The 14,742-nt window shown below is 43.9% G+C and overlaps 1 protein-coding gene across 2 annotated transcripts in view; it reads left to right on the top strand.

Annotated features, from left to right (window-relative positions):
- Positions 1 to 14,495, top strand: part of OGDHL (oxoglutarate dehydrogenase L) — a 64,700-nt gene extending 50,205 nt beyond the window's left edge. For both annotated transcript variants that reach the window (XM_020997066.1, XM_020997065.1), the window contains 8 exons: positions 1,753 to 1,880; positions 3,393 to 3,571; positions 6,831 to 6,902; positions 7,488 to 7,613; positions 9,525 to 9,597; positions 11,697 to 11,860; positions 12,749 to 12,900; positions 13,745 to 14,495. In XM_020997066.1, coding sequence (XP_020852725.1) covers positions 1,753 to 1,880; positions 3,393 to 3,571; positions 6,831 to 6,902; positions 7,488 to 7,613; positions 9,525 to 9,597; positions 11,697 to 11,860; positions 12,749 to 12,900; positions 13,745 to 13,868 — 1,018 coding nt within the window. In that variant the 3' untranslated portion in view covers positions 13,869 to 14,495. The remainder of the gene's footprint in view (positions 1 to 1,752; positions 1,881 to 3,392; positions 3,572 to 6,830; positions 6,903 to 7,487; positions 7,614 to 9,524; positions 9,598 to 11,696; positions 11,861 to 12,748; positions 12,901 to 13,744) is intronic.
- Positions 14,496 to 14,742: the final 247 nt, after the last annotated feature.

Here is a 14,742-nt window from a genome sequence, read left to right as displayed (position 1 = left end):
CTGCTACTTACTGCCTGTGGGCAGGTGACTAGAGGCAGTTCAGTGGTGCAATGAATAGAGCATTGGGCCTGGAGTCAGAAGCCTGAGTTCAAATCCAGCCTCAGACATTTCCTAGCTGTGTAAGTCTGGGAAAGTCACTTAACTTCTCTGCCTCAGTTTCCTCAACTGTAAAATGAATATTATAGCACCTGCCTCTCAGGATGCTTATGAGGATCAAACGAGATAATATTTACAAAGCCCTTAGTACAGTCCCTGGCACATAGCAGGTGCTTAATAAATGCAGATTTCCTTGCTTTCCTTCCTACTTGGCTTTTGTGGGCCTCTTTCCTCAACTGTAAAGCGATGAGGCTGGTGTAGATGACCTCCAAATCCATAATCCTATGATCTGCAGATTTAATAAGCATGCCTTCTTTGTCTTCATATAAGGCAGGGAGAAAAATGTTGAGGATAGCAGGGTCTTGAGCCCAAAGCTCTGAGGCGTACATCAGCACTCTTTGAGCAAGCTGGTCCAGCTAGCCACAAGTATGTCTGACTGTTCTGTTGGCAAGTCTGACTCTAGTAATTGAGGGCCTGTTGTCTCTCCTTCTACAAGAATCCATTTCTGAACCCCCTTAATTCTACTGCTTCCCTTCTGTTGACTTTTCTCCGTTTGGATCATATATATGTATGTGTGTGTGTGTGTGTGTGTGTGTGTGTGTGTGTGTGTGTGTATCTACTTACACAATTCGTACATACATATATATGTATATATATATATATACATATATATACACACACACACACGTGTGGGTGTGTGGGTGTGTGTGTAGTTTGTATGGAATTGTTTTCCTGTTGTGTCCTCATTAGACTTTGAGCTCCTTGAGATCAGGGACTGTCTTTTGCCATTTTCTGTATCTCTAGTGCCTAGCACAGCACCTGACACATAGTAGGCATTTAATAAATGCTTATTGATTGAATGAGAGTCCTACGCTAAGCACTGGGTGGAGGAGAAGTAGGGAGAGGGGAGTGGGGGTTGGGAGATGAGGAAGTACAAGGATGTCAGCATGGCACAGTGGAAGAGGGGGCTATATTTAGAATCAGGAAATTTGGGTTCAGATTTCTGCCTCTGCCTCTGTCTACCTTTGTGACCTCTGAATTTATGATCCTATGTATAAGATATGCCATCTACTTTAGAGAAGCTTATGGTCTGTTGGGGGAAGCATGACATGGGAAAAGTATTGGGTGAAGGGTGGTGTAGATAGCCCATGATAGTGGGAAGTTCAGGGAATGCTTCCTGGAGAAGGTAAGAGTCTAATTGGGTCTTGAAGGTAAATGCATTTGACTTCTGTGGTCTTATAATCATGGCAGATTTGATTCTAACTCCCTTGTGCAAGGAGCCTTCCCATTGGTAAAGGGGAAAATGATGACATGCTAGCAGCTAGCTTTCCTGAGGCCAGGGGATTCCATCCACTCCATCCAGGGAATCCATCCCATATTTGTGGGAGACACGGAGGAGTAAAGAAAAATCTCTGGAGACAGTGTTTGTTCAATGAGCATCTTTTGATGATTTGCCAAATCATCCAGGGAATCCATCCCATATTTGTGGGAGACACGGAGGAGTAAAGAAAAATCTCTGGAGACAGTGTTTGTTCAATGAGCATCTTTTGATGATTTGCCGCATCTCTAGCCCTGAAAATGAGTTGGATGAGAAGACAGGGAAAAAAATGACAGATTTGGTCCCCAACATCCAGTTCTGTTTCTTTTTGTTTGCAGTCACCGGCACCATGTGCTACATGACCAGGAAGTTGATCGGAGGACGTGTGTCCCTATGAATCACCTCTGGCCTGACCAGGCCCCCTATACTGTGTGCAACAGCTCCCTCTCAGAATATGGAGTCCTGGGTGGGTCTGGGCTCTTGCTTCAGATGAGTTGTTGGGATATTGGGAGAAGAGAAGCTAGAGGTAGCAGACCAGTTAGGAGGCATTGCAGTATAGTCACTATGGCATATTATAAGCTACTGTGGAGATGAAAAAGTCGGGGTGGAACCAAAAGATTGTTTGAAGTGCTATTGACAGAATTTGGCAAGTGTTTGGATATAAGACATGGGCAGGAGTGGGAAAAATCAAAGGCACTGGGGTTTTCTGCCTGAGTAAGTAGAAGAATGGTATTATCCTTAATAGAAATAAGGAAGTTCAAAGGAAGAACTGATTTAGGGAGGGTAAGATAATAAGTCTGGAGAGAATAGAGTATCAATTACACATCTCTGGCTAGAGTTGTTTTTATGAGATATTCTAGTCTATTCTCCAGTCCTTAGTATGGTATAGTAGAATGAGCCCTGGTTCTAGAATTGGGAGATCTCAGTTCAGTTCCTATCTTGTGACTTTGGTGACTTCTCAGATTTCCTCATCTAAAATGAAGGAGGATGGACCAGATGACCTCTGAGGCCCCTTCTCCCTCTCAATTGCTGATCTGATGATCCAGCACCAAGCTACCCCTAGACAAAGTTGAGAGTTGGCATTGTTTAAAAAAAAATCTGTTACGGTATTCTTTCCCTTCCCAGACTCCTCCACCCTTGTAGGTTTCCCTTACACAAACCATGGCCACATATGTGAATGCATGCATGTGCCCTTGAGCACATAGACACACATCTGGGAATGAATAAGTTCTTAGGGAATGGGCTTGCTGCTAATAGTGACCCTGATAGACTTTCCCATCTGCAGGGGCAAGACCCATAGCTGGCTGGATTTGCTCTTCTGGCTCTTTCCCCTAAGGGAAGCACGGTCAAGCACCCACTTTCCATAAGTGAGGATGCGTCTAGCTATCCAGCAGCCTGGTCCCTGCCATTGACCTACCTTTGGGGATGGCTACCCTGGATTTTTTTTTATCTCAGGCCAAGCTGGCAAGCAGCCTGACCAAGCTGGGTATTTCATGGGCTGAGTCCCCAGGGAAGAGAAGAGGTTGAAGGAGAGTGGGAGGTCAGAGCTGCAGGTGTGCTGTGCTAAGCCAGGATGGGAGAGTTGACATCTGTTTCAGAAAGGGAATGAACTTTGTGCAAGGCTCTGCTGCTTTTTTGCCTGCAGACACAGGCTTGGGGCTGGGCTTGAAGCAGCCCCTGGTGCATAACCAATCTACCTGGCCGACATTAGGCCCCAAAGCATGTGCTTCAGGTGTAACTGATGTTCATCAGTAGCTTATCTATTTGCACAAATAGATGCCTCTTTGAAATGAGCTCACCAGTGAGTTAGAGCCTTGAGGTCAGGGTCACTGATAGCCACTGGGTTTAAGAATCTATTCCTGTGTTAGCAGAAGGGGCTAGAGTAGGACCTGATGGGGAGTTTAGGTTAGGGAAGAACGAGGAAAGGGATGGTGGGGCCTTCCTCTGGTGACTGTCTCTTCATGTCACTGATATTTAGGGTTTGAGCTTGGCTTTGCCATGGCCAGTCCCAATGCCCTTGTGTGTTGGGAAGCCCAGTTTGGTGACTTCTATAACACTGCTCAGTGCATCATCGACCAGTTCATCAGTTGTGGCCAGGCCAAGTGGGTACGGCACAATGGCATCGTGTTGCTCCTCCCCCATGGCATGGAGGGCATGGTAAGACATCTGGGTCCGGGTGGGATTGGGGGGGCAGGGGAGAGGAGGGGACCATGGCAAGGGCTTTTTAGAGACCACAATAGAGCATATGTTCACTCATGGCTTCTTTTCATCATGGACTAGTTTACAAACCCTATAATAACTGCATGAAACAGCATTTGGTAGAGAGTAGAGAGCCAAACTTAAAACCAGGAAGTTCTGGCTTCCAGTCCTATCTTGGACATAATAGGCAGTGCGACCATTGGCAATTCACTTAATCTTTCAGGATACAGTTAGTGCTAAGACTGTAAGTTGCAGAGAAAGTGATTTGGTAAGGGGAATTTCATCACCTAGGAGTTTGTTCTACCAGTGAAATCAAAGTCCTATCCCATTGTGCATGAAAGGTATTTTGGGTTTTTTTTCCCTCATCTATTTAGTAAACATACAATGTATACTCCTATAATGATAGCTTTCCCTAAAGAAAAACATAACTATATGTATATATTATATACATATATTTATGTATGTTATAGTTATATAGAAGTTATGTATAACTGCAGATATATGTAACTTTGTATATAACGTGAGTATATTGACATACGTAGCATATATGTTAACTATTGATTTATAGTATATTATCATATGTAGCTATGTGTTATAATATATAATTACACATTATGTAACATATAGCATTTATCATATGTGACTATATTGATATAATAGCATATATTGTATGTTGTTATTGATATATGGTATTATATGTAACTATGGGTTATATTATTACAATTATATAATATATTGTTATATATATCATGTTATATGTGACTATATTGATATAACATAATTTAATACATAGCAACTATATCATGTTATGCATGACTACATAATATTTAACTATATGTAACATAATGTGTAATTTTCTATATAACTATGTTTCTATATAACTATGTCATATATGACTATGTAATGGACTATATTTATATAACAAGAATACACATATAACTATATATAACCAAATAACACATACATATATATAAAACTATATACTACTATATTTTTATAGAACATATATAACCTCTTTCTATATACACATGAGCACTTCAGTGTGCTTTGATAGATCTGTGATCTCAGTGAACAAGGTGTACCCTCCAGTCATGCCGATTGCAAGCCCTCCATCCTTGCCCATATTGTACTGAGGGCCTTCTTCTATTCCTTGATATTTCCTGGATACCAGTGATACATGTGGTCTGTCCATCAACCACTGCTCCCCTCCCCCAAACTTTTTTTTTGCCCCCAGCTCACTTTCTTCCCCCTCCCAATTAAATATTTCTCTGATGACCTCCTTTAAGAATACCCATAAAAATAACCATGGTTACAAAAGCTGCAGTGGGAAGAGGAGAATGTTGGGGAAAGGAAAACATCTTTGGAGAGGCATCCTACTCCTCACTCTGTACTTTCTGCCCTCCCAGCTCAGCCTGGTAATGGGAACAAGAGACAGAAAATGTGATTCTGCTGAGGGCCTTGGAAACTCTGAGAATGGGGTTCCAAATTGATTGATCAGGAGTCAAATTGGACTTTCAAGACGGCTTCATTCCCTTTCCTGCTCTCCTGTTAGAAGCATCTGTCCTAGGGCAAGGGTTCTTAGCCTTCTTTGGGTCATGGCCTCCTTTGGCAGTCTGGTGTCTAGAGCCCTTCTCATGAGAGAATCAAGTTTTTAGTGTATAAAATGCATGTTTTTAAATGCATAAAATAAAATACATAAGATTACAAAGGAAACATCTTGAAATAGTTTGTAAAACTTGTGTGTGTGTATATATACATATATACATATATGTATATATACACACATATATATGTACATGGGTACAAATCACATATATATTGATACATACATACACAAGTTCATCAACCCCTAGGTTAAGAGCCCTTGTCTTAGGTATCCACAGATTTGGGGAAATTCTTTGGATTCAGTGATTCCTATCCCTACTCCTGTAGAAGAGGTCATGAGGGGAGGGTGGTTTCAATAGCTGGTACCTACTTGGTGAAGCTTATTGATGTTTGCATGGAGTTTCTGTGTTTCACTGAAGCTTGACCCAATAAGGCAAGTTCTTCTTGGATGGTACTGACAGAATGGGTGTTGGAGGTGGTAGGATTTGGTGGTGGTGGAGAGGTTTGGGGATATTGGTACAGAGCTTGGGGTCTGAAACATTTAGCTCTGTCTTCTCTGGCTGGAACGAATACAAGTGACACGGAGAAATGACATCCTGGGATCACATTTCAACTCACTGTTTTGCCACACATCCATTTTATTTGTGTTGTTGTTCTCTGTCCTCTCTACCTTAACCTCCCTCTACCCCCTTCCAATCCACAAGGCCCTCTTCGATTGGCCCAGTTAGTGACTGTTAATCTGTCTTCTCTGAGCCCCCTTCCACTTGTTGGTTCTACACAATTTTGCCTTTCATTGTGTATTGTCATATTCCATCATCGTGTGCCGAGACACTATTGCTGATAGCCAGTCTTCATAGAGCACTTTGAAGTTTGCAAAGACCTTCACATGTCTTTAGTCACTTGTTATCCCTTAATGCGGGTGCCCTCCCTCTGTTACTTATTTCCACTTTGTCCTGTCTACATCTTGTCTATACAGAGTTGTCCACAGAGCATGTCGACTCACCATCTTTTGACTTTCTTTGCATTTTTGGCATTTAGCACAGTTTCTGCACATAGTAGGTGCTTAACAAATGTTTATTAACTGAATGACAGATTCTTAGAACAGCCTTGTGAGGGTGGAGCTATTATTATTAAGAGGAAACAGGCTAAGTGACTTGGCCAGGGTCACACAGCTAATAAATATGTGAGGCAGGATTACAAACTTGGGTCTTCCTGACATCAAATGCAGTACTCCTGCTTCCAACATTCACTTAGCTGTGTGACCCTGGGCAAATCACTTAACCTTGTTAAGCCTCAGTTTCCTCCTTTGTAGAATGGAGACGACAGCAGTAGCTACCTCACAAGGTTGTTTTGAAGATCAAATGAAATAACATGTGAAACATTTTTGCATACGTTAAAGTGCTATTATTATTATTAGCAGCAGCTTTATATTATTATTATTATTATTATTTATTGTTGTTTCTTATCTAGACTATAAACTCTTTCAGGTCAGGGACCATAGCCTTTCTCCCAGAGACTATAGTGAGTTCCTCCCTCCAAACAGACACAGACAGCTCAGTCAGTACCTGCTAGTGCTTAGTAAGTCATAGGTGAATGAGTGATTCCTTTTCAGGGTCCTGAACACTCCTCTGCCCGACCGGAGAGGTTCCTGCAAATGAGCAATGATGATTCAGATGCCTATCCGGTAAGTCATGAGCCCCCATGGCTACTCTGCCTCTCTTTACCCCTTGGGGCATTTTTGGCCATTGGGAACTGGTGGGTTTCCTTTCTTCCCAGGGTCTATGATTCCTGCACTTTGGTGAATCAATAGGGACAGCAGGTTCCTTCTCCATTGACCCCATAGGTTGGGGTTTGCTCCTTAGACTCTGCAGTTGGGACCCTAAGTATCCTAGTGGGGAAGAATGAGGTACTATGAGGAAGGGCGAAGGGAAAAGAGACCTGGTAGCATTGAAGGCAAGCTATCATTTTTTCAATTTCACTTCTGCCTGGACCTGTCTGGGGAAGGAGTTGAGGTGATTTCCTGGGAAGGGAAGGGAGTCCCAAAATAGGAGAGAGGGTAGGCCTAAGTATAGAAGGGTGCAGGTGAAACTAGGTGGGGGTGGGAGGGAATGGGGAGAGATGATTAGTTGGCCCCTCCTCGGAGGTAAGTGTAGGTTCCCCTCCTGCTCCTTCAGCTGGAGCCCCTTTGTCCGGATAAAGGGTGAGAGGGGCCTCACAGGGTTGGGAAGTGAGTAGGTGGGGGCTTCTCAGGTGGCTCTTCTGCTCCCAGGAGTTCAATGATGACTTTGAGGTGGGACAGCTTTATGACTGCAACTGGATTGTGGTCAACTGCTCTACACCTGCCAACTTCTTCCACGTGCTGAGGAGGCAGATTCTGCTCCCCTTCAGGAAGCCGGTGAGTTGTGGGTCCCAGAGGGTTTCCCCAATGCCTTTGTATTGATGAATTTAAGGTGGTAAAGGTCATCTGAAAATCTCTGTGGCCTTGATGGATTCTGTTTCTCAGAACTCTAGGGAAAACCTGGGATTATTGGTTCTTGTGGTTTTTTTTTTAAAGTTATTGATATTTTTTGTTCTTAGATCTGAATATGCTCCTTTCCTCCTTCCCCAGACAGCCAACCATCCCTTGTAAAAAAAAAAAAAGAATAAACAGGAAAGGGGGGGGGAAGGTCAGTTCAGCAAAACTAACCAATGTATTAGCTGAGTCTGACATTGTGTAAAATGTTCCCACCCATGGTCCTTCAGCTCTGCAAAGGAGGGAGGGAGTTTCATTTTCTCATCTTTTCTTTGGAGCCAAGCTTGGTCATTATAATGACACAGGATTCCGTTTCAGTGGTCTTGTGTTTTGTTGGGCTTGAAGAAATGTATCTAGCTGGTGTGGAATTGATGTAACCTGGTTTTTCCCTTAGGAGCTTGCTCTGAATTCCCCTGGAATTATCCCCTGCCTGCCCTGATCAATCTTTTCTTTTATTATACTGTCATTGGGGGAGGAAGGAGGGAGAGAGAAGATAAACTCCTGCCTGGAATAAAGCTGTTGATAGAGTATGAGTGTCCCCCTCACATAATAATACCTTGCTGCAATTGTAAAGTGCAAAAGGTTTTCACATCCATTATCTCATTTCATTTTCACAACAATATGGTTGCAAAGGCAGTCAGAAGTGTGCTGACAAATGCTTAACAACCAGCTCTCTCGAAAGAAAATTCTGTAGACATGACACAACATTTAAATTTCATCTGCATTATTAACATTTCACTTCCTTAAGTTTAGACAATCAACCAAACAATAAAATCAAGCCCTGATTTCTAGTGCCTCTTGGATTCTGAGGTGTAAATGACATGTTTTAGGCCACATAGAATGGTAGTGGGGCAAGAAGAACTGGTTGCATTTTGCTGGTTTGTAGAGGTCCAGAGTAATTAATTAGACTTATAGAACATTAGAGCTGATTTCTCCTTTGGCTCAACTTCCTACCCATAGGCCTCACAGCTGGAGAAGTTGGGTGGGAAGTTGGAAGGAAAGTGATTTGTAATTCCCACTCCTGAAAATTCCATTGGAATAGCCTTGACCCTGGCTGTCAACCTATATAGTGTTTGAGATTGGCCTTCATGTTCTCCCATCATGATGCTGCTCAGTTGTAGGTTTAGGCTGTTAACAGAGGGGGATATGTCATTGGGATGGTGTCAGCCAAGGTCTGTTTGGGGAGGGGCAGAGGAGACTTCATCCTCTACCCCAGAGGGATGGAAGATAGTGGGATGAGCAATGGTTGGGAGATCTGGATTCTAGTGTCAGCTCCTTCACTGACTGGCTGGGTGACACTGGGCAAGAAGTCACTGAATCTCTCCGGGCCTCAGTTTCTTCCTTTGTAAAGTACTACTTCACTTCCTTACCTTGCTTGAGATACAATTTGTGTGAATGTGCTTTGAAAACTTTTCATGTCAGTCCAAGTGAAGCATGTGCCATGGGGATGTGGGGAGCTGGACCCCCTCCTCCACTCAACCAGATGGGGGTGGGAATGGGGGAGGAGGAAGGGAAGAGAATAAGCATCCACAAAGCACCTGCTATGTTCCAGGCACCATGCTAAGTGCTTTACAAATATTATTTCATTTGTTCCTCACAACAACCCTGGGAGGCAGGTCCTGTTATTATTGCCATTTTACAGTTGAGGAAACTGAGGCAGATAATGGTTGTGATTTGCCTAGCATCACACAGCTAGGAAGTGTCTGAGGCCAAATTCAAACTCGATTCTTCTTGACTGCAAGCCCAGGGCTGTATCCACTGCACCACTTACCCTTCACCACACTTCTTTTCCAGCTGATCGTCTTTACTCCCAAGTCCTTGCTGCGGCACCCTGAGGCCAGGTCCAGCTTTGATGAGATGGTGTCTGGTAAGCACCCTTCTTCAGAGTATGAGGGAGGTAGGGTGTCAGGATCCTTGAAGATGGAGTTGGGGGTGAGCACTCAAAAGCCTGATGTGCCCTACCCCTAGGATCCCCAAGGACATGCTGCTGCACATTGGCAGTGTGGCCAGCTCAGTGCCTCTAGAGGATTTCAGAATCCTCAGAGGTGAGCTGGGCTCCTGGGGCCACGATGGCTCCCCCAGGTTGTGGCCAGGAGATGGAGAGAAGGATGTCAGCCTGTCCAGAGCCTTCTGCTGGTGAGCGGAGTTCTCTGGGTCTATGAAATGAGCAGACAGGAAAGATGGTTGCTGAGTTTGCCATAGAGAGTCTCTGTTCACTGCTCAAGGCTGTATCCCAAGGGGGTTTTCCCCTTTAGCAAGGGGAAAAAAAGTCAGCCTATAAATTGTTACATAGGACCGCTCATACCAGACACTGATAATACCAGGGCCAAACAAGCATCCCAGACAGTGGGTGCTGTGGGAATTTAGAGGAGGCAAAGATTAGTGAGTGGCTTCACGGAGGAGATGGGATTTGAATTAAGCCTTGAAGGCTATGCAGGCTTCAGAGAGGCAGAGAAAGGGATGGCATTCCTACCTGGGAGAAGAGTAGAAGCTGAGTCCAAGCTGAAATGGGCACGGGAAGCCAAGGCTTTGGAAAGATCCTGTCTCTGGGCAAGACAATCATTCCTCTTGCTCTCTTTATCTTCTTGGCCTGGGGGTCACCTCTGTCTTGCTGGCCCAATGTGCAATGCTTCTGACTAAGCTCAAGGAGGATGTCGATGAGAATGCTCTGTTTGACCCCTGAGTCCCTTGATAAATGTTCTTCAAGTCCCTCAAGAGCTATAATGATTCCTGGTAATGGGCTTATTAATTGTTTCTGACATCAGCTTACTGGACGTGTTATTAATGGGAAAGGCCTGGTGTATGTTGGGAGGGTAGCTTTGGATCGGCTGTGACATTCCAATTACATTTTCAAAGGATCCGGAAACCTTTCTTCCAGGGGCTGTTGGTAACCCCCAGGTCTAACTCTATATGTATTGAAAGTTATTTGGAAGTTTTCTGGTGAAATCTCAGGGCTTCTTTGCTGGATTGTAGTGTATGGCTGTATGCTGATTAAGACTCCCCTTTCCTAACAGAACCAGGAGTTTGGCAATGTGACCAACAAAAATCTAAGTGCCTACTGCTATGTGCATATCCATGCTGGTGTCTGTGGGGCATTACAGGACCACAGATCAAGAGCCAGAGGAGATCTCATGGGTCAGCTGGCCCAACACATCCCTTTTACAGATGAGGAAACTGAATTTCAGAAAGGTTTAAATGACTATTTTGTAGACCTATTTTGTTGTCTTTTTGCCCCTCATATAGTACCTGGCATGTACAGTAGCTGCTTAGTAAATGCTTATTGAACTAAATTAAATTGAATTGGATGAGAGAAACAGAAGGCTGGGTCACTGCTTGAAGGGAGCTTCCATTTCAGTTGGGGAGTTGAGACCACCATGTCCCTCAAAAATGTCTGGAGAGAAATAAAAGTTGACTTCATATAATCAGGAACTAAGTTGTGGGATTCTTCCCCTTTGGTCTGGCTGGTGAGAGGGCAGAGAAAGACATGGAATGGATCTGTTAGGGAATCCTTTGTAAAACTGGGTCTTGAAGGATGGGTGCCATATTTTGGGAAAAAAATGGGTCTGGAATGGCTGGAGAAATAGACTTTTGTCATTAGAAACCAAAGAAGAAATCTTTGAGGCTCAAATTGAGGGAATAGCAAAATTCGTCCCCTTACCTCTTTTGTCACACCCATGGTTGTGTTTTGTGGATATCTTGGTATGTTTCTTTCCCTTATTCTTTTATATGTTATCTGCTCCCTTATCCCTTTTCCCTCTGTCTAGTTTTCAAGGGCCTGTCACCTGGAGGCCACCTCTGGCAGCTCACAGATCCATGTGACTTACAATGTTGGGGAGAAAGGAGCCAGGTGTGGGTCTCAGGCCATTGCTGGGTCCTCTGTCCCCATGGTCACTGGGCCAGGAACGTCTCTCTCTTCTGCAACTGATATTTAAACCAACATTGGCCATTAATGATGGTTTCTTGAAGGTACCAGCTTCCGACGGGTGATTCCTGAGGTGGGCTCAGCGTCCCAGGCACCTGAGGATGTGAAGCGGCTGATATTTTGCACAGGAAAGGTATACTATGACCTAATAAAGGAACGGAAAAACCAGGATCTGGAAAAGCAAGTGGCTATTACTCGGGTAGAACAGGTAAGCAGTCCTCAGCCCAGCCCTCCTACTAACAAGAGTCTTGGACCGCTCTTTAATATAAATTCATTTATTTTAGTTTTCAACATTCACTCCCACAAGTTTTTGAATTCCAAATTTTCACCCCATCTCCCCCCCTCCCCCAACCCAAGATGGCATGCATTCTGAATATCCCTCTTGGACCACTCTTGTATGGATCTCTAGACCTTGAATTGGGCTGAACTACGTAAAGGCATATAGTCCTCCCCTTCACCTGTCTAAAACACACACAAACACTGTCATCCTGCCTCCTGGCAGCTTGAAGGAAATAGAAAAAATCCTAGATTGGGAAACCTGGGTTCTTGTATTAGCTTTGCCACTAAATTCCTGTGTGCCTGGATAAGTCACATCCCTCTGTGGGCACCAGGTATAAAATGAGGAAGGCTGGATAAGATGAAAATAATAGCTAGTTATTTATAGAGCACTTTAAAATTTGCAAAGCGCTTTATAAATATCATCTCATTTGATTCTCACAACAACCCTGGGGGGTAGGTGCTCCTTTATCCCCATTTTATTACTCCCCAAAAGTGACTTGCCCAGGGTCATGCAGCTGATGATGACTGAGGCTGGATTGGAATTCAAGTCTTCATGACTGTAGTAAACCCATCCACTGTGTCACTGGGCTGCTAAGACAGGTCAGCATGAATATACCCCGCCTCAGGGCAACAGGAATGTGTGTGTAGAGTGAATGGGAGATGTTTAGACCACATAGAACCTCACATAGTGGGGAAAGGATAGCCAATTACATTTTGCTAGTAACTTTGCCTTTATCGCTGGCAATAAAAAGAGGGTTTTTGTTTGTTTGTTTTTTAACCCTTCTCTCATCTTTGGCTGTGTGTTCCTCTCCCACAGATTTTTCCCTTCCCCTTTGATCTCATAAAACAAGAAATCGAAAAGTACCCAAGTGCTGAGCTCATCTGGTGTCAAGAAGAGCATAAGAACATGGGTTACTATGACTACATCAGCCCTCGGTTCCTCACTGTCAGCCGGTCTCGGCCCATATGGTATGGCAACAGCATGAGCGTTGGGCAGTGGGCTGGATATCATCAGGCATTCATATTTGTAGTTTCCACACATGCTGACAATTCACTCAGAAGCAGAAAGAAATACAAGTCAACCTTATATAACCAAGGACTAGGTTATTGGGGTTCTGACCCTTGAGCCTGGTTTGAGGGCAGAGAATGGAGAGGTTACTGTGGGCTGTATCCATTGGGGAAATCCTTTGTAAAACTTGGTCTTGAAGAATGGGGGCCATATTTTGAAGAAAAGGAGTTTGAAACAGCTTCAGTGGGGTAGAAAGTGCGATAGACCAGAGAATCAGGAGACTTAACAACTCTGCAGGTGACCCAAAGGTAGGCGGGACGGCTACCATACTGAATGATGGAGTCAAAATCTATAAAAAGATCATGATAGCCAAGAAAACAGGGCTGAGTCTCATGAGATGAAATTCATTAGGGATGAAAGTAAAATCTTGTACTTGAGTTTAAGAGATGGACTTCACAAATATAAAGTTGGGTGTGGGGAAGTAGAGTTAGGCAGCAGCTCTCTTGATAAAGATCTGGAGTTCTTAGTGACTACAGGTACAGTCTGAATCAATGATGAGATGTGACTACCAAAAGGGAGCTGATCTTTGGTTACGTTAAGAGCATCACGATGTCTGGGAATAAAGAGGTGATGGAGAGTCCCTCTGCCCTCTTGGTCAGACTGCATCTGCACTGTTATGTCAGTTCTGACGTCACAGTTTGGGAAGCAGATTTTCTAGATTCCATCTCCTTTGAAGGCTGTTCTCCCTGGATTTCCTACCTCAAGCATCTGCTGGGGGTTAATCACTGGTTTCTTCTCCTCCAGGTATGTTGGTCGTGACCCAGCTGCTGCAGCTGCCACAGGCAATAAAAATACTCACCTGGTGACTTTGAAAAAGTTCCTGGACACAGCCTTCAACCTGGAGGCATTCGAGGGAAAGACATTTTAGAGCTGAGAGACAGGACTCCCCTTTGGGGTGACTGACTGATGATGGGACAGAGTGGCTTCCAAAGATTGTGAGATGACCTCAAGAAAACACAGGAAGAGGATAGAGGGCCAGCTTTTGTGGGGTTGAAATCTTCCTATTTATATTGAGGCCCTGAAGAAGGAAGAGAGATCTGAACAGGTGCAGACAGAAAAGGACCTTGGGCTGGGGTTTCATTCAGGGCTAACAACACAGCTTTGCCTCTCCCCTCCAATCTGCTGGTTTAACTCTCCCTTCCTGGGTTCTCTTCTTGCCTACTTAATTAGGATCTTTTTCTGAAGCCAATGGAAATGACTGGTTCGTCGAGACCAGCCTGCCTGTCTCTTGCCCTTTTTTTGTGGCCCGATGTGATTAAATGAATAAGCAGTAGATGAAAAGAAAATATTATTTTGTGTTCTTCTAAATGGGAATTTCAGCAATAAAACCTGGGTGAAGCTAAGTAATGCTAGAGCATTTGGGTTTTTTGGTGCCCTGTTTTACAGGGTCACATAATATGAAGTTTGTCTACCCCTGTGATCAATGTGCCCAGGACTTAATGTGTACCAAAGTAGAAAACAGAATTAATGTAGAAATAAACAATGGTAAAACACATCTTCTCCTTGCCATTCTCTCTCTCTCTCTCTCTCTCTCTCTCTCTCTCTCTCTCTCTCTCTTTCTCTCTCTCTCTCTGTACAGTCTACATCTGTGTGTATTTCTCAGTGCTGGGCAAATAGTAGGTGCTTAATAAATGTTTATTGACTGACTGGAAGAGGAATGTAAACAAGAAGCTGTCCTTTTCCCATAGTTTTGAAAAGGACAGAACACATGGCTCTGGGCTTTGAGAGTTCACCCTCTGAGA

Source organism: Phascolarctos cinereus, unplaced genomic scaffold, assembly GCF_003287225.1.
Source record: "Phascolarctos cinereus isolate Bilbo 61053 unplaced genomic scaffold, phaCin_HiC Scaffold_3;HRSCAF=262, whole genome shotgun sequence".
In the NCBI taxonomy this organism is placed as follows: Eukaryota; Metazoa; Chordata; class Mammalia; order Diprotodontia; family Phascolarctidae; genus Phascolarctos; species Phascolarctos cinereus.
The sequence above is the reverse complement of the archived record's forward strand: the minus strand, read 5'-3'. Positions and strand labels throughout refer to the sequence as shown.